At 42.8% G+C, this 22,136-nt stretch overlaps 1 protein-coding gene across 4 annotated transcripts in view; it reads right to left on the minus strand.

The window, feature by feature from the left end:
- The window catches only part of MACROD2 (mono-ADP ribosylhydrolase 2), a 2,315,241-nt gene that overhangs the window by 158,689 nt on the left and 2,134,416 nt on the right, over positions 1-22,136 (minus strand). The window contains exon 12 of one of the 4 annotated variants that reach the window (XM_086335016.1): positions 5,655-5,755. The exons of the other annotated variants lie outside the window; for them this stretch is intronic. Coding sequence (XP_086191142.1) covers positions 5,724-5,755 — 32 coding nt within the window. The 3' untranslated portion in view covers positions 5,655-5,723. Of the gene's footprint in view, positions 1-5,654; positions 5,756-22,136 lie in introns of those variants that run through there. 4 annotated transcript variants of the gene reach the window in all.

Raw genomic sequence — 22,136 nt, forward strand, 5'->3', positions numbered from 1 at the left:
CAGCTGTCTCCTCTCCACAGAAACATGTTTGGTAAAAATATATATCAGACAGCCTGGGATCAATAAGAGGAGAAGCCTCTGTGAGTGACCGTGTGCATTCTGAATGGAAATCAGTCTGCCTGGCGGTCACTGGCCTCCCCCTTCCTGTGGATTCTAGGGACAATCTTCTAATACACAGAGCCCCTTCCCACCTAAACAATCGAACCCCATGAGGAGGGAGCGGCTGCAGCAGGCGCAGCAGACAGCCACTGTTGGATGGCAGGGGGTGATGGAGCACCACTGTCAGGAGGACCAGAGGAGAACGTGAGCACAGCAGCAGCTCGAGAAAGGTTTTCAGGACTTTCTATCTTCTTGGCAGTTTGTTTATGAGAATAAATTACTCAGCCTCTCCCAATTCACATTACCAGTGTTGGATGAATCTGGACTTGGTGGAACCAATTTCCCTGTTTTATCCCAGAGGATCTTTACCTTCTAGAAGTGTCAAAATGGCTTGTGTTTATAAAACTTACTCTGTGAATGTTTTCTTCAGAAAACTCCCAAATAGGAGTATTGCAATGCATGCTTTCTGTCTGACAAGGTCAATCAAAAACATATCAAAATAGATGAAATGGTTTTCTGATCACATGACGGTGTCTAGACAAATACTCAAATATAGGCATTTCATCCTTTGAGCCACCCAAATGAATGGCAAGTGAACAATTTCCTCTAAAACTGGCTATTAAATTTATGATTGGAATAATTTAGAGAAACAAATAATTACAGGAAGAAACATTATGTATTCCAGAATGAAAGATGATCTTGCAAAGTCTGTCCTATGAAAACTAATTAAATTGTAATTTGGATCCATTTTAATTACAATTAATAATACGTCCTACAAGGTAAGCTTTAAGAGGGTTAAACAAAGACTTAAGACTGTGGTTGTTATGTTTAGGAAGCAGAGATTCATTGCCTCCTGAAATATCTTCCTCTATCATGGTCAAAAATCCCCACTCTTGCAAGAGTTTTCCATGTTTTCCTGTAGGGTTTTCACTGAGTACCCCGATTTAGCAATGCTGTAGTGCTACAAGTTTGAGCACAGTAATAAAATAAGAAAGCAGCATTACTTATCTGGGGCTATCTTAAACATGAAATACGGTGACAGCTTTTAATTTCTCTCTAGTTTTTTTTTTTTCTTTTGCCTCTTCTAGTATGAATTCATTAATCACATTTGTATGTTAACACACCATCTTTTGTTGACTCACGGACCAAAGTAATACTTTTTTTATATATATAAATGCTCTGGTAAAATTAAAATGCTGATTAAAAAAAAAAAGAATTGTTATCCAAGGATTTTGATTCCAGTTTCTGATAAAGACACAGGACTGTGTATGTGTGTGTGTGAGTGTGTGTGTGTGTTCAATGTCACCCAAGAGGCATGCTGATATTAGGAAAACTGTGAAGATCCAAAAGTCAGAAGCAGAAGACCGGATCATTTTCTCCCATTAAAAGCCAGATCTGACAGAAATCCCCAGCACATCACCACTGCCATATAAAGTCTTCACGGTGCCAGTACTTACTGAGCAGTAAGGAATACTTCCTGGCAGTCCATACATTCTTCATTCTGCTTGTTGGAGAAGGTTATTGTTATTCACGTGATGGACAGAAACGAAAAATGAGTTCTCTGAGAGACCATAACCCTGCAGGTTCATAATTCTTTTCTGACAGCACCACATTAATCATTTTAGTGACTTAATTTCTGAGCCTGTTTCTGTCTCCCTGAAGGAATGAGAGAAAGCCTATGTAAAATGTATCCAACCTGAGAAGAGGACTTGCAACTCTTTACCTCAAGCAGGATACATGAGAAACATGGAGAGGATACTCTGTTTTTATGGCTGGGGGCATGGAGAAGCACACCGAAATATTTCCTGAGGATGCAATGAGCACCTTTCCACGATTATTTTAGAGCAGGGGTCAGCAAACTCCAGCCCACAGGCCTGTTTTTGTACAGCCTGCATGCTAAGAATGGTTTTTACATTTTTCTAAAAGAGTTGTAATAAAAACAAAGAAAAATATGCGACAGAGACCATATGTGGCATGTGAAGCCCAAAGTATTTCCCATCTGGTCCTTTACAGAGGCGTGCTGCCTCCTGCTTTAAGATCAACCTGGTGAAATAGAGGGAGATGACTCAGCCAGCTTACAAAACCACACATCTGAACGCCTTGTGGAGGGGTGATTATTCATGCGGCATAGGAATCGGCTTGATGGACCGTTAAGATGACCATCAACCTCCTCCAGTCCACCAGACATCACTTTCTGCAAGGCAGTGAAGTCCCTGGTTCTGACATCTTCTCACTGACTTCAAGACCTCAGACTGTTTTGAAAATGATTTCTGATTAAACATCAACTTAACTCAATAAGAGGATTTAATATTTGAGGGGGTCCCAAAGAATTGGAGGGCGGAGACACAGCTGGGATGGAGGAAGTCTTGGAAAAGGAAACTAGAAAGTCTTTTGGGATTACGGTGGTTAAAAAATCACTTACTCTTAAAAAAAAACAGATTAAAAAATTTGCTCACAAATTCTTAGATATTTCTCCCTTCAAAAGGTGGAGCTTAATTTGCCTTCCCTTGAGTGTGTTGGATTTGTTAAGGACCTGCTTGTAATTAACAGAATACAGTAGAAGTGATGGTATTTTAGTTTTGAGATTAAGTTATGAAAGGGCTGCCACTTCTCATTGTGAACATGCAGTCATCTGCTCTGCAGGAAGCCAGCTTCCTGTAGACAGGATATGAGCCAGTATCCTCATGTCCTGAGTATATAGACCAGGCTATGGGGAGACCCACATGGGGAGGAATTGTGGTCTGTGGTCAGTAGTCAGCAAGGGAGTGCCCAGAATCAGCTCCCTCAAGAGAGGGCGTCTGGGGGAAGGTTTGGTGAGTACACAGGGACACCGAGCTGATGCTGCAAATACTGTTACAAAGGTTACTCCCATCTTCAGTCAGCTGTGGGTCTGAAGGACCACCAGGGGTTGAGTCAACTTGAGTATGATTGCGCTTTCCCTTTTGCAATCTATTTGCATCCTCACAGACTGCAGTTTTTCATGACCCAGCCCATTCCATGGAGTCCTTCCTCTTCTATGGAAACTGATACTTAGTCTCTAAGTTTAGAACAGCTGGTTTACTTAAAAGAAGTCCCAATATTGCCAAAGAGAATTCCAGCAATTTGAGCTGCTCACTCCTGGCTCTCTTCTTCCTTTTTCCAGCCTCTCCTCTTAGCTTGGAGAAGGCAATGGCACCCCACTCCAGTACTCTTGCCTGGAAAATCCCGTGGATGGAGGAGCCTGGTAGGCTGCAGTCCATGGGGTCGCTAAGAGTCGGACACAACTGAGCGACTTAACTTTCACTTCTCACTTTCATGCATTGGAGAAGGAAATGGCAACCCACTCCAGTATTCTTGCCTGGAGAATCCCAGGGATGGGGGAGCCTGTTGGGCTGCCATCTATAGGGTCGCACAGAGTCAGACACGACTGCAACGACTTAGCAGCAGCAGCAGCAGCCTCTAAGCTTACCTCCCTTTTCTTCTAATTCACCAGGTCCCTTTCTACCTGTTCCTTATTTCCCCTTCCCTGTGCACTTTGGGACATCACTGGCAGACAGCACTCCAACCCACCTGTCTCCCACATCCAACCCCTACACCTTTAGCTCAAAGAGCCATGGATGGGAGAGGGCATTCTTCCTGATCTGATGTAGCCCTCTCATGTGTACAATGGAGAGAGCCAAACTTATGAAGAAGAGTTTCTTTATAATCCCTGTTGACACCTGGCATCAAAACGTGTAGAGGCTGGTGTGGTCATCAGCTGTTTTTTATAACAGCACATAGATGCTGCACTATAAGGAGAATTATTTATTTTCATCTCCAGTTCTTGGCACAGAGCTCCTAAAACCCTTGAGTAATTTCCTGAGTAATAGAGTTAATAGTAGCAACTTTTGTTACTCATAATAAACCATACCTTAGTTTATGCTAATAGGGTGACTCCTCATGGACTTTAGGATGGAGGCTGATTGCTAGAGGACTCAACTATGTGATCAGAGGGTTGGAACTTTCAGTCCGAACCCCAGTCTTTAGCGGGAGGAAGGGCTAGAGACTGAGTTAATCATCAATGGCTGATGATTTAATCAACCATGTGTATGTAATGGAACCTCCATAAAATATGTAAGCAATAAGATCTGGACAGCTTCCCTGTTGGTGAACACATCCGCATGCTGGGAGGTGGCATGCCCCAACTCCTCACAAGCTCCTGTGCTGGGGATCTTTCAGGACCTTACCCTTCCTCACTCTTCATTTGCATACTTCACAGTAAACTGGTAATAGTAAGTACGCTGTTTTCCCTGAGTTCTGTGAGTTGGTTTAGCAAATGATCAAACCCAAGGAGGGGTTTGTGAGGATCTCCTTACTTGACAGCTGGTCAGTCAGAAATACAGGTGGCTCAGACCAGCAGCTGGCATCTAGCACGGAGGTCATCTTGTGGGACTGAGCCCTTAACCTGCTGAGTCTGATCCTAACCAAGGACAGTTGGTGTAAGAACTGAATTAAATTGTGGGACACCCAGCTGAGGAAGGTTGAGAGCTGGAGAATTGGCTGGCACAAGGAAAACGCCTACACATTTGGTGTCAGAAGTGTGAACAGAAAGATCATAATAGTGGTACTCAGGCACTGAGCTAAACGCTTCACACGTGTTGTCTCATTTAATTCTCACCCAAACTATCATGAGGTGCATTCCTTCACTTCATTTCTAAGATAAGACAATTGAGGTTTCCAACTAAGAGATACACTGGAATTTTCACTGATAAGTGAGATTTAGGTCCACCTGTCTACTCTAAGATTAGGTCCATACTCAGTTTCCCAGCTCCTTTTTAGCATCTGGAAAACACCCTAACAAACTCATTGTTGCTTAGACTGAAATGCCTGTCACCTCCCACAGATTGTTGTTAATAAGGATAACAGACCTTCCTCTGGGGTAGATTTAGCTGTTGTCAAATAGCCACAGGTCTGATATTCTGGGGGCTATTTTCTGCCCAGGAAAAGGAAGATTTCAAAACCTAAATTATACACAAGGCAGGCAATCTGGAAAAGGGAGGGATTAATAGGCTTCCTGTAACTGTAGCCGCCACATTAGGCTTTGGGGAGCAATGTTTTATTACCATGCTCCCTGCTCTTTCAGTCCCCAAAGAACACTTTCAACAATGATTTATCTTAATTTAACTTTTTTTTTTTCCCCAGGAAAGGAAGCAGTACGTTTCATTCAAGAGAAATTATTTGCAGTCATGGCAAACTCCCTTTGCTCATTTGCTTATCCATGTGTTCATTCATGGACACTTATAAATATTTACAGAGTGCCTGGTATTAAAAAAAAAAATGTTGTATCTCTAAAATACTACCAACACTTTCACTTTTAGAGGTAAGCATATATGAAAGTTTATGGATGCACTTGTACTCAATATATATATATTTTTAATACACTGCTTTGACCAGAGTTGAAGTTTCATAGTAGAAATATATTACTTTGAAGATGAAAAAGTGGGCAACAGCCAGTAATAATTGACAGTATTTTCAACATGAAGAGCAAAGAGTATTCTATAAACTAAAAGAAAGACACAAACAAGTACATTCCAAGCTTATGTATGTCACAGTTTTCAGGAGACTGGCTTTTTATTTCTTTTCTTGGCTGAAACTTCACTGTTAGCTCATAAGGGCTTATGATTCTTTTTGCTGGCACCTGTTGAAGAAATAATGGCAAACTTACTGAACGGATAACAACAGATAAATGACCAGGAGTATTCTACACAGGGGAAGGTGAAAGCTCAAAATCTCTTTAGAGAAAGGCTACACATACAAGGCAGGAAAACAATAGTTTGACCTTACTTTTTCTGGAGAACTAGCAGGACTCCCTCCCTGTGTCCAATATGATTTTCCTGGGCTGAGTCAGTTTTCAATTTTATACTCAGGCTACTTAAAAAAGGATTTTGGGTTTTGGATTTCTTCTTGTGGAGAGAAAAAATGGATATCTATCACCTAGAAGAAGTAATCTTAATAGTAACACTAATAACAGTGGTGACAGCTATCCTTTCTGAGTGCCTGCTACGTACTCACACATCAGACTTCAGGCTTGTGCTTATATATGGGGGAAGCAGGCTTCCTTGATGACTCAGTGGTAAGGAATTCTCTTGCAATGCAGGAGACCTGAGTTTGATCCCTGGGTTGGGAAGATCCCCTGGAGAAGGAAATGGCAAGCCACTCTAGTATTCTTGCCTGGGGCATCCAATGGACAGAGGAGCCTGGTGGGCTACAGTCCACAGGGTCACAGAGTTGAACTTAGTGACTTAACAACTTTTGTATGTACTTCAAATCCCTGCCCAGATCCCAGAATGTAAGGATTATTATTCCCTTTTATTATTATTTTTCCCCTCCCTATTATTACTTTTTCATTTCACAGATGAAGAAAAAATTGGGGCTTAGAGGGACTTAAAGTCTACAAGCTAATGAGTGGCGGAGCTGGCATTCAAGTGGGATCTAGTTAACACCCAAGCCTGTGGCCTTTCTGCCATGACACACGCATGGTGCCTCTTCAGCTGACTGTGGACCAGGCAAACTTTCTCAACTTATTGTATGAAAATACTCACTGCCATATAATTAAATTTTATGCAGAATTATATTTAACTTAAGAATTAATTAAATTTCTAGGCACAGGTTCAAGGTGAAATCATTTGTTTCATGACTTTGTTTTCATTCTTTGTCCCAGTAAGCATCCTCTTGACACCCTGATAACTTCCTCTGAAGGAGTCTTGTGGTAGTTGAGAGAGGGGATTATTTTAATCACATTTCACAGATGACTAATTTTTGTGGTCAGTGAGCTAGACAGCTTCAAAACTTACCTTGTGACAGTATTTGAAAACTAACCTTTTACAGTATCAACGAATAAGCTGAAAAGTAAAACCTCAGGGCTCAGCCTCCTAAGATCTGCGTCTGGATTTCAAAATCCAGGTCTTAAACTCCTTAATGTGGCTCTTTCCATGATTTCTAAGACCTCTATTTTAAAATGCATGCTGAGGAAATCTTGACCTGCAAAAACAACACTGAAGGACGCTGGTTATTAAAACATGGAGCTGGTAAAGTGATTAGAAAACTAAGCAGATGATGTGGTCCAACTTTCCCTAATTGAATGAACGGTAGATAAGAAAATCTGTAGCAGTGGAGCAGCAGCGAGAGGGAGGCAATTCCCTGTGGCTGCTGATATATAAACATCAGGCTTCCAAAGACAAGGTTAACGTACCAGCCAAGGAATTTCCGGGAGTAAACAGAAGCTCAAATTTCACCTCTGCCTGCGGCTGCCATTTATAATAAAGCCCCTCAAAAACAGTACTTTCAGCATTCCTTTGACCCACTGTCAAATAACTTGGAAATGTAGACTGACATTTAAAAAGTGAACACGCAAATTTTAAAAGCCTGATTCCACACTGCCTTCCAATTCCCTCTGCTGACTTTCTCAAGTCCTATTCTCGTAAGGCACAGGGTCTCTTTCTACAAGTATGTTTCCTGTGGAGACACATTCCAGCCACCACAGCCAGTCACTATATGTCGGTCCTTTTCCTACCTTTATCTCCCCTTCTGACGTGTTTTCGCTTCTCCTGCCGCACTGACGTTCATTTTCTGTGTCTGTGCCGTGTTCACTTTCATATGCCCTACTTCTTTCTCATCCTTGGCATTGACCTCTGGTGCATGTGTGCTAAGTCCCTTTAGTCATGTCCAGCTCTTCGAAACTCTGTGGACTGCAGCCCACCAGGCTCCTCTGTCCATGGGATTCTCCAGGCAAGAATACTGGAGTGGGTTGCCATGCCCTCCTCTAGGAGATCTTCCCAACCCAGGGATCGAACCCGCATGTCCTATGTCTCCTGCATTGGCAGGCGGGTTCTTTACCACTAGTGCCACCTGGGAAGCCCTTACCGCCGGCGGGCTCCGCCTTATCTATAGCTTCCCTCCACATGTCCAGGCTTTCAGGTAGGGTTGGCAGCAATGTCAGTACTTCCCTCAAGATTATACGTTGACCTTTCATCAACAAGCAAGAGTGGAAAGAAGGAAATTTATAATAAAAGCATATTACTGGTCGTAACATTATGTCCTCTTCACTGTTATTGTCTGTCTTAGAAAACATGGACTATACAGTTCATGGAATTCTCCAGGCCAGAATACTACAGTGGGTGGCTGTTCCCTTCTCCAGGGCATCTTCCCAACCCAGGGATCGAACACAGGTCTCCCGCATTGCAGGCAAATTCTTTACCAGCTGAGCCACGAGGTAAGCCCAAGAATACTGGAGTGGGTAGCCTATCCCTTCTCCAGCGGATCTTCCTGACCCAGGAATCGAACCGAGGTCTCCTGCATTGCAGGTGGATTCGTTACCAACTGAGCTGTCAGGGAAGCCCTTTAGAAAACAAAGACACAACAATTCATGGAGCCATAATATTTCTCAGTGGTAGACCTGAATGCTCTCTGTTCATTCTTTGCACTGGTAGTTGTCCTGTTTTCTCCTAGGAAACCTCCCTTCCCCTGCTCTAAGAGGTCCACAAGTTTTAGGCATAATTGACCTCCTCTCTTGCAAGCCCCGTGGTCCCTGAGTTGTCCTGTAACCTACGCCTAGTCAGAACACTGCATGTCTCGGGCTGACCCAAGACTGGCCAAACAGAGGCAATGCAACTTGGGTCCAGATCTTTTGTTGTGGTGGAGTGGTTGAGAAAGAAGCACATTTTTTTTCCCCACTACGGAGACGAAAGTCTAGCTGATGGCCATCCTGACCCTACCAAGAGAAGGGCATCTGAAATGGAGCCAACATGGATGAAGGCAGACCACAGAGATGGGGAGAGAGACCCAGTCCTAACGTCTCTGATTCTCTGATCAAACACTGCCTGGACTTTTCAGATGCAGGTTTGGTTAAGCCAGTTTAATTTGACTTTCTGTCCTTCAGTCTAAAACTCTTGGCGCAGACAAACTATGTGGTGAGTGGCTTGTGGTTCTCATGCTTGGTTGCACGTACCTGGGAACCTGAAAAATTACTGGCTTACAAATGTCAAGGGATGGTTGGAGCAGCCTCATAAAGTGTGCCCCCCAGTTCAGTGTCGCAACTGAGCTCTGCTGCCGTCATCATCAGAAAGTGCCTACTGAGTACACTGCTTTTTTAAAAAATTAGTATCGGACTATAATGTTTTACAACACTGTGTTAGCTTCTGCTATACAACAAAGTGAATCAGCTGTGCGATGCTGAGTGGCTTCAGTTGGGTCTGACTCTTTTGCGACCCCAGGGACTGCAGCCAGGCTCCTCTGTCCATGGGATTCTCCAGCAAAGAACACTGGAGTGGGTCACCATTTCCTCCACCAGGGGATCTTCCTAACCCAGGGATCAAACTCAAGTCTCTCATGTCTCCTGCCTTGGCTGGCAGGTTCTTTACCACTAGTGCCACCTGGGAAGCCCTGAATCAGCTATATGTGTACATAGATCCTTTGTGTGGATATATGTATGCCTATATCTCTTGGGTCTTCCTCTCACTCCTACCCCGACCCACCCCTCTAGGTCACCACAGGGCACCGAGTCGAGCTCCCTGTGCTGTACAGCAGCTCCCCACTAGCTGGTCCACACACACCGGTGTATATATGTCAAAGCTACCCTCTCAGTTCACCCCACCCTCCCCTTCCCCTGCTGTGTCCACACGCCCATTCTCTGCATCTGCGTCTCCATTCCTGCCCTGCAAATAGGTTCATCTGTATCGCTTTTCGGGATGCTATATATATACGTTAACATACGCTATTTGTTTTTCTCTTTCTGAGTTACTTCCTGAGTGTAACCTTGCATGTGCAAATGCTTTGCTCACAGACAATCCTGGGGTTGTCATTTAGTCGATTTCCCATTTCTTTTACATCCACAACCCTTTGGATTTAGTGCTCTTATGCCCTCATCTAACATCAAAACTATCTCTTAGAGAAGAGCTGGGCCAGCTCTTTATACATATATCTACCATATATATATATATAGTTCCTTTGACTTGGCTACAGTACAATCCCCGGCTTATTACTCTTTTGATGGCACACATTCAAAATGCAAATTTTCATACACAAAGGAAGAATAACTCTTGAAATAACACTTGGTGCCATCGAGGACATGAAGCTCACACTTGATTTAGTAGAGCTGCGTAGACAGCAGAGTGTGACTGTCTGCTCAGCAAAAGCAGTTAGAATTTAGAGTCAGCAAATTGTGTAGGAGAGGAATTTTAAAGCAGAAACAGGCACAGCGAGATGATGGTGTAACGGAACTTCAACATTTCATAGAACAAGGGGTTTTGGGAGAGACCATCCAGATCACAGAGATTAGACCCTTCACTTGACAGAGATCAGAGACTTGGTAAGGTTGATCTGCACTGACAGGAACCCAGAGTTTATTCCCCCACCTGCAGCTACTCTTTATCTCCCCACGCTTGAACTGTAAGCCTCGTGATTACATAAAGCAGACATGTTCATATTATCCCATCCCTGCTTGCTTCCCATTAGTATTTTGTTTGGAATCTCATTCCACAAGACTTGAAAAATGAAGTTATATGTGTGTGTGTGTGCATGTATGTGTGTATGATGGATACGAAAGCAGACTGTGGTCTCAAAAAGTGACTGCACCTATCTATATCCCATTCCACATCTTTTTTAAAAAAACGTGAGTGACATTCTCTATCAAGAGGTGGAGTCTATGTTCTCTCCCCTTCAACCTGGGAGGGCTTGTTAATTGTCCCAACTGATAGGATGTGGTCAGAATGACATCACATGACTTTTAAGGCAAGGCCAAGGAAGGTGATGTGGATTCCAGCTGGCTCCTGCCCTTGAGAGAGGCATCCTAGGGGCTTACTGTGTAGGTAGCCAGCCGGCCTGAGGCCCTTCATGCTAGGGATCATGGAGAGAGATTATATTGAGCCATAGAGATGCCCAAGGAGCCCCTGTTATTCCAGCCTTCAGCTTCTAGTCTTCTCCCCAGCCTGGGGCTCAGACAAGTGAGTGAGCCAATAATCTGGATGGTTGCTGCTGCTGCTGCTAAGTCGCTTCAGTCGTGTCTGACTCTGTGCGACCCCATAGACGGCAGCCCACCAGGCTCCCCTGTCCCTGGGATTCTCCAGGCAAGAACACTGGAGTGGGTTGCCATTGCCTTCTCCAATGCATGAAAGTGAAAAGTGAAAGTGAAGCCGCTCAGTCGTGTCCGACTCTTAGCAACCCCATGGACTGCAGCCCACCAGGCTCCTCTGTCCATGGGATTTTCCAGGCAGGAGTACTGGAGTGAGGTGCCATTGCCTTCTCCGAATCTGGATGGTACCATCTCCTAATTTCTGAGCTGCTCCAGATGATGCTGAGTCAGCTAGAAATAAACTGCCCACTCAGCCCCCTCAGTGGGTCAATTTGTGGGCAAAATAAATGTCATTATTCTAAACCCAATTAATTTTTGGGTAATTTGTTATGCAGGAATTGTCCCTGGAACAGACATTTATTCCCTCCTGGTAACAGCACTAACTCGTGGGGAGAAAATATTCAGGGGCCTGCTTATCAGGGTGACTTGGGTGTTTGCAAAAGAAAGAAACTTCAGGCATGTAGGGGCTTAAGTCTACATAGCTTAAGAGCCAAACGCAAAATCACATGCAAGGCCAGTGAACAAGCAATAGGAAGGGGAAAAAGGAAGGGATGAAGAAAACCAAGCCCCCTCCACAAAGGTGTATTACTAAACAATTATACTAAGGAAAGAAGGAAAGAAAAGCAAGAGGGCAGGAGGAGGGAAAGAGAGGAGTGAAGACTGGAAGCAGGTGAAGCAACACTGTCTTGGAGGCTTGGTCGCAGAAGGTTGGGGTTCCAACTGGAAGAGACCAACTGTGGTCCTAGCAGGAAGCAGGGACACATTCAGAAGGGTGTGACAAGAACAGGTATGGATGCCAGTGAGGGCAGAGGGGTGGGAGGAGTTGGGAGACTGAGACTGACATACTTACACCACTGATCCATGTGCCGAATAGATCAGCCAACGAGAACCTACTGTAGAGCTGGGAGCACTCCGCTTAGTGCTCTGGTGGTGTATGGATACGCACAGCGGACTCACTCTGCTGTGCAGTAGAAACTAACAACACTCTAAAGCAACTATCCAATAAAAATTAAGTAAAACAAACACAAAGGGGTGTGAGGAGTTTAGAGGAAGATATTTTTAAAAGATGTGGGCAGAAGCAAGGGCAGCACTAAAGGACAGTGAAGTCCACAGGCCAGTGATGGAGGGGAGCCATTACCAGCTCAGAGACCAAGCAAGAGCTAGAGAGGGAGCAGACCATCCACGGGCGGGGAGGCCTCGGCTGGAGGAACACAGCTACCTCGGGCTGGCAAGGGTCCAGGAGCACAAATATCTTACAAATTTGGCCCCAACTCCACCCCGCGAATGTCTTCCACTGGCCTAGCCCATGGTTTCTTAATCGAGGCCAACATTTGTCCTTGGCAGGGCAAAAAGTCCCCTCCAAAAGGCCACAGTTCATAAACAGATACACAGCATATTTGTGGCCTTAAAATTTCGTGGTTGGGGGACAGCATAAGTCCAAAATGCCTAAAACAGCTCTCCCAGGGATCACAATAATGAAAAATCATTTGGGAAGTGCTGGCTTAACCAACCCAAGGCTCCAGGATGAGGCAGCCTGGTCAGTGAAGGTCCTTGGTGAATGAACATGCAGGGTTTATTGAAATTCTCCCTGATCTCTACCCTTTAAACGTCTGTACTGCGTCTATGTTGGGAACAGATGGCGGTGACAACAGTTAATCCAGGGAAATTACTACCCAGCAGAACCACCAAGGAGCAAAATTAGCAAAATGACCATCCACAATGACAGCGAGACTTGGTCCTCAGTGTGAAATTACCTTTGTTTTGGATATATTTCAATATTTTTAAAAAAATGAGTAGATTGTCTAAAGGCATACCTACATGTGTATATTGACCTTTGCTAATCTGCTATTATATGATGAACAAGCCAAATTTGAGAAAAGGGCCAGACTAAGTCTATCAGACATTTTAAATACCAAATATAGTTTGGTATGGAGTCCCACCCTCATACCAAAATATATATATATTTCACCTGACCCAATCTTCAAAGGTGCTCCAAAAGAAAATTTCTCTTTAAATGATCTGATTATAATATTTTGAGTAATCAATCCAAGTCGAGTTTTTGTCACTTACTTTCGATGCGCCTGCTTTGCTGATATCCAAAGCATATGCTTAGTCTCTGCATTTGGTAGCGCAATGAGCTTTGACTAGACATCGTGGTGAGGGTGCCTTCTGACCATGTGACTCCACTCCACCAAATGCATTATGCCATGACTTTTAAATAAAAAACGTCTTAGTGAAAAACTCTGTCAGGTCTATGTTTGGGGACGTAGTTTTAGTACAGAGAGCATCACTTTGTGTTACATATTGAGGTCACCCAAGGAGCATGTGTCACTTTGCTGGTGAAAAAAAGGCCCATGTGGCTGCTTGACACTAAGGAAAGCAAATGTTGAAACCGCTTGTTTTCAAGTTCTTCCTAATACGGCCCTCAGTCCACACTCACGCTTAACGTCAACCTCCCCATAACCTGGGCCCTTGGGTTCTTTCCTATTTGCCCGTCTCCTCTGTTTTGGACCTTTCTCTAGCCATCATGCTCTCTTCTCTTGCAATTTTCTTGTGGTATGAAGAAGCCCTTGGGAAAAACTTAGAGGCTCGCTCCTTCCCCTCCTTCAATGAGCCTCGGCCTCAGTGTTTTTCTGCATAGTCTCCAGGTGATTCTGAAACCAAAAACCCATTGAGAACCCAAAGCACTTTAGGCTCTAAACCCAAAGTTTGAGAAGCACTGGCCTATGGTCTGGTATCAAGCTACCTTATTTCTAGACCTAAATTCCCAGAGGTCCTAGCCAAGGGTCATTCTGCAAAGTGGTTGCTTCTCTATGCCTCAGTCTCCTCACCTGTAAAAAAGGGCTAGTACAGCATATGCTCAATAATATAGTTATAAAGGTAGAATGAGATCATCAATGTGACGTGCTTAGAACAGTGTCCAGAACAGAATAGGTACACACTTATGGCTTCACTCACTGGCCCCTCAATGGTCTGTAAGTGTTCATGCCGCTCCCTCAAGTGCACAGTCAATAGGCCAGATGATTACTCTTGGGGTTGAGAGAATGAAGGGGGCTGAGCCAGATTCCTAGGAAACAGGGCACTTAACCCTGTGATTCTCAACCTTGACTGCAAACTAGGTTCAACCAAGGTGCTTAAACAAATACAGTTCTATGGTCAGAGGTTGAATTCACTAGTCTGGGGTGGGACACAGGAATGGGCATTTGAAAATCTCCCCAGATGGTTCTGATGGGTAACCACGGCTGCTTAGGAAGTCTGGTCAAACTGGCTTAGACAGCTGCTCAATAATCAACCCAAAATAGTTGTCCTTTTGTAGTATCTTGATCACCAGTGACCTCCTGCTTTCTAAAACACTACTAGCTATGGAACTACTCTTCTATAACCATGCTGGGTTGTATGTCGGATGGTTTAACCAAAGTTGGGCAGTTTATTTTCTTGGTCACAGGTGTAATAGAAGGTCTATGGGAAGACCATTCTGGCAACTGGAAGAAGTCATCGAGGAGCCTTGATCCTGCCAGCTTGGTCCTCATATTTAACCATCACAATCATCAGGTCATCCTATTTTAGATCATGTTTGTCAACTTGTGGTCCACATATCTAGCACCCAGATTTGGTTTCTAAATACTGTTGTCCATTAAATGGAACCATAGCTCCTTGAAGAAATGACTGCTGTCAGGGCTGGGGCAGGGAAGGTATAAAATGAGCTTGAGTATCTGCTTATGCTAGGAAGCAAGGAAGAGCTCAAACACGATGGGTGCCTGTTAAAAGAACACAGAAGCCACCCTGAAAGTGTCCTTAATGGTAATGGATTATAATCCATTGAGTAGAATAGAAAACTATGAGTCCATATGGCATAAGCAAATAAATTAATAATTTGTAAGACCGATGAAGGACAGGATAGTGACCTAGTTTCAACCACCATCCCCCCCAACAAGATATGCATTAACTACAAATGGAAAAGAGAGTATCTGTACAGTTGAGGAGTCCTAGAGATACCATTTTCATCAAATAGTCAAAGGGAACATTACTGGTAATGGACTGAATTGGAATCAAGGGCGCCTTTTTCCAAATCAACCATGAGAACACGACGTCACTTCAGCGAACACTCTGCAAAGAGGCATGACTTGAATCCAGTCATGAGAAATCATCAGACAAAACCAAACTGGAAACATCCTACAACGTGACTGGCCTGCAAGCATCCAAAGGATCAAAGTTAGTCAAACTGCAAGACGGCTCTGGAACTCTTCCAAACCAGAGGTAGTGGGGATGTGACAGCAGAATAAAACAAAGGACATTACCGAGATTGGTGACACTTAAGTGGGGTCTGAAAATTAAAGGTAGTATCCATGCTCGTTTTCTGCTTTTGATCTTTTTTATCGTGCTCATGTAGGGTCACTGGCCACGTCTGTAGAAAATACGCAGTGACACTGGCAGGCATGGGGGCAGTTGGGACACCAGATCTGCAACTTGTTTTCAGATGGTTCAAGAAGAAAAACATTCTTTTTACTATACTTGGCAAACCTGCTCAAAGACTGTCTCTGATGGCTCCAAAGTGACAGGAGTCAGGAGAGTGCAGCAAGGCATTAGCAGAGTGTGGTGCACGTCTGGGTGACTCTAGAGGAGGCGGACAGCTTTCAGGCTCTCTCCAGGACAGTAGGAAAGCACAGCTTAGTTACACCAGAAAATTGAAAGTTTGAAATATAATGGCGAAATCCTAATGCGAAAATCTGATCTGTTCAAATGCAATATTTCTCCTTAAAGACAAAACAAAACTTTTCTCTGATGAAAAATCAATGTACAATATTACAAACTGTCAAATGTCCTATCGGCATGGTGCCAGAATCAAAAATAAACAAATAAATAAACAACTCATGTAGCTCTATAAACCTGGGGTCTGAGTTTTCAACTCAAGAAAGACAAATGCACCTGAATGATGCTATTCTTGACCCTCAGTTTTGGAAATCAAAATAGACAAATAGTGAAACACATTTGGCCTGAATTACTCACAGACACCTATAAGACTTAAAGATACTGTGACAGCATGACGGTGTTAGTCCCTCAGCCATGTCGGACTTTTTGCGATCCCATGGACTGTAGCCTGCCAGGCTCCTCTGGTCCATGAGATTCTCCAGGCAAGAATACTGGAGTGGGTTGCCATTCCCTCTCCAGGGTATCTTTCTGACCAAGGGACTGAACCCAGGTCTCCCGTATTGCAGGCGGATTCTTTACTTGTTGAGCTGCCAGGGAAGGTGGGATTGGGGTGGGGGCAAAAACTAGCTGGCCAGACAGGATGGAGGACATGCATGGGAAGATTCTTTTTTTTTTTTCTCCCCAGAAAGTCTGAATTAAGTATAAGCAGGGTACAACTTCTATTCTGGATTTAGTAGTTGCAGAGAAGATAAAAAGATTCACCTCTGAGCCTCTCTTTTTCTCGGGTCCCATATCCCATGCCAGTGAACTCTGCTGGCTTTACCTTTCAGATAGGTCCCATATCCCATATCCCATATCCCATGTCAGTGAACTCTGCTGGCTTTACCTTTCAGATAGGTCCACGGTCAGATCAGGCCTCACTGTGTCCCTTCACTGCTACCTGGAACAAGCCACCGTATCTCCTGTTCCAAACCACTGTCTCCATGCTCCGGCCCCTAGTGCCCTACTGTTCTTGATCAACACAGCAATCCAAACACTGCCTTTAAAATGTAAGATCAGGTCCCTTCACGGCCTTAGAAGTTCCACTCTCCCTTCATTCAGAGAAAAAGCCAGCATTCTCACAGTGAGCCACAATGCCCCAGCAGAGATTCTCAAAGTGGAGTACTGGGCCAGGGGACCAGCCCCATCTGGGGAATTACTAGAAATGCAAATTCTTGGACACCCCATGTCCCGTAAGTCAGAGACTGAGATCCAGTTGATGCATTTGAAAGCCTTGTCTCTGTTTGCAGAACAATTTTGTTCATGTTAAGAGGACTTTCACATGTTAATAAATAAGGCAGGTGAATTTTGGATGGCAGGGGGCTCTTCCTATTTCAAATTCAATACACTTGTACTGACAGGCCCCTCTGTGCAGAGATTGGGCCAGGTGGCTTTTAGAGATCATCTTGTTGAAATCTCACCACACAGACCATTTAATATGTTTTTACTGACCATTTAATATGAAGAAGCTGCCTTTTAGTTAGAAAATCTGCCTAAGTAGGGAAGCAGAACTTGGGCCCTGAGAGCTCTGTCCACATTCAGGCTGAATTGTTTGTCTCTATGAGTAGGTGGGTCCATGTGCTGTCACCCAGCCAGGACACCTCCAACAGTGAAAGGGAACAGGCGCCAACAGAGTCAAGGACAACAGGCACACGTGAGCCATCCTGGGTCCCACAGGACTGTGGCTACTCTGCAGGTAGGTTCAGCCTTCTCCCCGTGGAAAATACCTTAATAGTCACATCCTCTAAGCCCCATTCAGAATCCTAGGGCTGGCTGAAACAGGACTCCATGGTCCTAACCTCAGTTCTGTTTAACGGGTGAATGTGGAGAGCACGACTAAAAATAAAACAAACCCTTGGGTCCTTCTCCTAACCTGTGGCAGGGAGATAGCTCAGAGCAGCCCTGAAATTAAGCAGAACGTAGAGTATAATTAAAGCAAGATGGTGACACAGGCTTTTCTTCTATTCTGAATTTTACCATGGAAATTCACATTTTGCTTTAATTTGTAGTATTTTAAGGTCTAGAGGATAAAAAACAAAGCTTTCCTTCATGAGAAAGTTGCTTTTCCTCATTCCTGCTTTTTTCTTTCTTATTTTAGTTTTAAAATCTGGTCAATCATTGAGCTCGTTTGAGCAATGGCAAAGTCAAAATTACGACTGCCTGATTTTACCCTTCAGTGCACTTGTCAAAAAAATTAAATTAAAGATCATGCTTATGAATATAATGCATGAAGTGCTTCGTGGCATCCTGAAAGAGAGAATGTTTGTTCTGTCCAGCCACTCACAAAACAGTTTGTCACATGATATTTTCATATGCAGAGAAAATAAGAGGGCAGAGAGAAAATGCTGCCTCTCAGGGAATACAAAGTGCATTCCACCCATGGGTCATATATTCAGAAAAATTTATCTTAGTAAAAACAATAATAATGCTTCTAATAGCAACATTAGATCCTTCAAAATTTGTCGAGTACTTCCTAGTTTGCAAAATGTTTCCACATCTAATTTCATCTGACAAGAGAGATCATTAATATTTTAAAGTGCAGTATCGGGCTGCTTGATTTAGCATTGCCAGGGCTTGGGCTCCTGAAGAATGGGCATCACATGCAGGTTTGCTGAATATTCTATGTTGAGGCAATTGTGCAGCGAGAGTCAAAGTGCTAGTGTAAAAAATATGATGGAACAATAACATTCAGTACCAAAAATCACTGAAGGCTCTGGAGATGAACGTATGGAGAAAATTATTGTTCTGAGCTTTCTACTGAATTTTAGAAGCCTAAAGTCTCTTTAGTTTTTAATGAAAATGCTTTTTTTTATCAAGATGAAGTAAATCTTTCTATTTACATATATACGTATATATTCATATATATTTCAATTACACATAAATTTAGAAAGCTGAATATTAAACTCTCCAAAGTCTACCCCTCCCCCTTCTCCACTCCTCCAGTTGATTTCTGAGGTCACTTTGAGAGAGATATCTATCTATCTATCTATATATATCTTTCCAGACCGTATTGTGGATATATATGGACATACTTGGGGCTTCCCAGGTGGCTCAGTGGTAAAGAATCTGCCTGTCAATGCAGGAGACCAAGGAGACGCAGGTTCAATCCCTGGTTCGGGAAAATGCCCTGGAGGAGGAAATGGCAACCTACTCCAGTATTGTTGACTGGAGAATCCCATGGACAGAGGAGTCTGGTGGACTACAGCCCATAGGGTTGCAAAGAGTCGGCCATGACTGAACAACTGAGCACACAGCTGCGCACATATGAATATATACATAGCTATGTAGATACGTATTTTATATGCATATTTGCATGCATACGCTGCTGCTGCTAAGTCTCTTTAGTCATGTCCGACTCTGTGTGACCCCATAGACGGCAGCCACCAGGCTCCCCTGTCCCTGGGATTCTCTAGGCAAGAACACTGGAGTTGGTTGCCATTTCCTTCTCTAATGCATGAAAGTGAAAAGTGGAAGTGAAGTCGCTCAGTCGTGTCCGACCCTCAGCGACCCCATGGACTGCAGCCCACCAGGCTCCTCCATCCATGGGATTTTCCAGGCAAGAGTACTGGAGTGGGGTGCCATTGCCTTCTCCTTGCATGCATATACTATCTACTGTTTATGTATCATCTTCTACCTACTTACCTATCTATCTATCATCTTCTAATCTATTTATTGCCCTACCTATCCATCTGATTCTTGGAATACATGGCTCAGCTGGTTCTTTTATAATGAACTTCTAAGAAGCCAGAAATGATGAACAATATTGAATCAAGATTTGTAAGCAAGCACCGGAATTATTGTTTGCTTTGAGGCATCTACCAATCTCAGATGGTCTAGATCCTAGAACCATGGTTCTCAGACTTGAGCATGCACTGGAATACCAAGAGGGCTCTCAAAAACATGAATTACCGGATCCTACCTCAGAGTTTCTGATTCAGTAGGTCTGGGTGGGGCCTGAGAATCTGTACTTCTATCAAGTTCCCAGATGATGTTAGTGATCACAGAAATACTGAGAAACTTGGGCCAGAACTAGAAATGGAAGTAGTGACAGATTTCATTAATATTTTCATGGGGTCCAAAATCACTGTGGATGGTGACTGTACCCATGAAATTAAAAGATGATTGTTGCTTGGAAGGAAAACTATGACAAACCTAGACAGCATATTAAAAAGCAGAGATATCACTTTGCCGACAAAGGTCTGTATACTGAAGAGTATGGTTTTTCCAATAGTCATGTAAGGGTGTGAGAGCTGGACCATAAAGAAGGCTGAGCACTGAAGAATTGATGCTTTCAAATTATGGTGTTGGAGAAGACTCTTGAGAGTCCCTTGGACTGCAAGGAGATCCAACGAGTCCATCCAAAGGAAATCAGTTCTGAATATTCATTGGAAGGATGGATGCTGAAGCTGAAGCTTCAACCACTTAATGCAAAGCTTTAACTAACTAATGCAAAGAAAAAGACCCTGATGCTGGGAAAGATTGAAGGCAAAAGGAGAAAGGGGTGGCAGAGGATGACATGGTTAGATAGCATCACTGACTCAATGGACATGAATTTGAGCAAACTCTAGGAAAAACCAGAGGACAGAGGAGCCTGGTGCAGTCCATGGGGTTGCAAAGAGTCAGACATGTCTTAGCAACTGGACAACAGACCAGGGTTTGAATGAACTACACATATAAAGTGAAAGACATGGAAGAGAGTACTTTGTTATGAAACAGTGGGAAATTTGCCTGTTTCAGTTTTAGCAGTGGTTGGGGAAGAAAAAAGGAAGAAAGAAGTCTCTGTTGAGATTTTCTAACTTTATGTATGTGCTGACATGGGCTTAAAGACAAATAGCAAATGAAACAAAAAATAAAACTTTAAGCCAAATATGTAGTTTAAGGTATTCCTAAATTGGCAGTATCTTCAGGCATTGCAGAAAACAAAATATAAATAAATAAGCTTTTATTTCAACTTCAAAAAATTCCCACAAAAAAATCCAATGTACATGTCAATAAAAAAGACAAAATAAACAAGGAAATAACCGCAGGCATGAGTCTACAGAAAACATAAACTGTAGAATTTGACATACAGAGTGGAGATATTGAAATTTCAGATACAGATACAGATTATCTTAAAAGACACTTTCTGTGTTAACTAAATAAAGATTGATCAGGTATATTTAAAAAGGAACCAAATAAAACTTTTAAGAAGGAAAACCATAATAACTGAAATGAGAAACTCAGCAAACAGTTAAACACCAGATTAAAGAAAGTTGAATAAAAATTAGGAAATTGGATGACAAACTTGGAGAACAAACCATCAAGGAGAGACAGTGACACAGGAAAAAATTCAGTGTAGGGTAAGAGTCATGAAGGGCAAAGAAAGAATAGAAAGTACTGGAGAGCTAACATTTGGCGAGATAATAGGTGAAAAATTTTCAGAACTAATGAAAGAGGCCCATTTTCATGTCTAAGAAGCTCAGCAAATCATAAGAAGAATAAAGAGAAACCCACACTGAGGCACATCACAGTGAAACCGAGGAGCACTGAAGCTAAAGGACAGACTGTCAAGACAGCTGGAAAGAAAAGACAAATAACCTAAAAATATACAATAATTAGACTGAAAAATGAATTCTTAACAACCACAGAATTGATAGGACTATGGGAAAATATCTCTAAAACACTGCAAGAAAATCACCAGCAACCTTGAATTTTTACCCAGAAAAATCACCTTAAAAATGCAAAATAATATCTTTCAGACAAACAAACCCTGAGAGACTTTCACTAGAGAATCTGCTTGTGAAAGACAGAGGAAAGAGTTGAGAAAAGCATGTTTTATTGAAGGTGGTAAGTTTTTTGTATTGATATTCTCTCAATTAAACATTATGTAAGAAACGAAACTGGCCTAAATTATTGGGAGTTGGAACTGATGGAATGGGTATTAACCAGGGTTTTTTTCCATATGCCTATGATGTGCTGGTTTATGGATAGCATCACCATTTATATCAGATGCCAATTAGTGGTTTGAAATCACTAATTATTTCATTATTGGCATTGCATTGCAGTGGGTCAAATCAAAGTATACTATGGTCCATGATATTTCAATCAGAATAATGAAAATAAAACTCTATATCCAAAAGTCCACAGTATAAAACATGCAAATAATTTTAGAAAATGTTTGATTTTTAAAATTTGATGTTTAATGTTTAGTTAAATATTTAAAGTTAAACACTTAAATATTTGTAATATTCAGTCACTCAAAGCTGTAATGATGGCCACATTT

The sequence above is a fragment of the Bos grunniens genome, chromosome 13 (genome assembly GCF_055505025.1).
Source record: "Bos grunniens cultivar Pamir isolate PY7600 chromosome 13, Bosgru_T2T1.0, whole genome shotgun sequence".
Classification (NCBI taxonomy): Eukaryota; Metazoa; Chordata; class Mammalia; order Artiodactyla; family Bovidae; genus Bos; species Bos grunniens.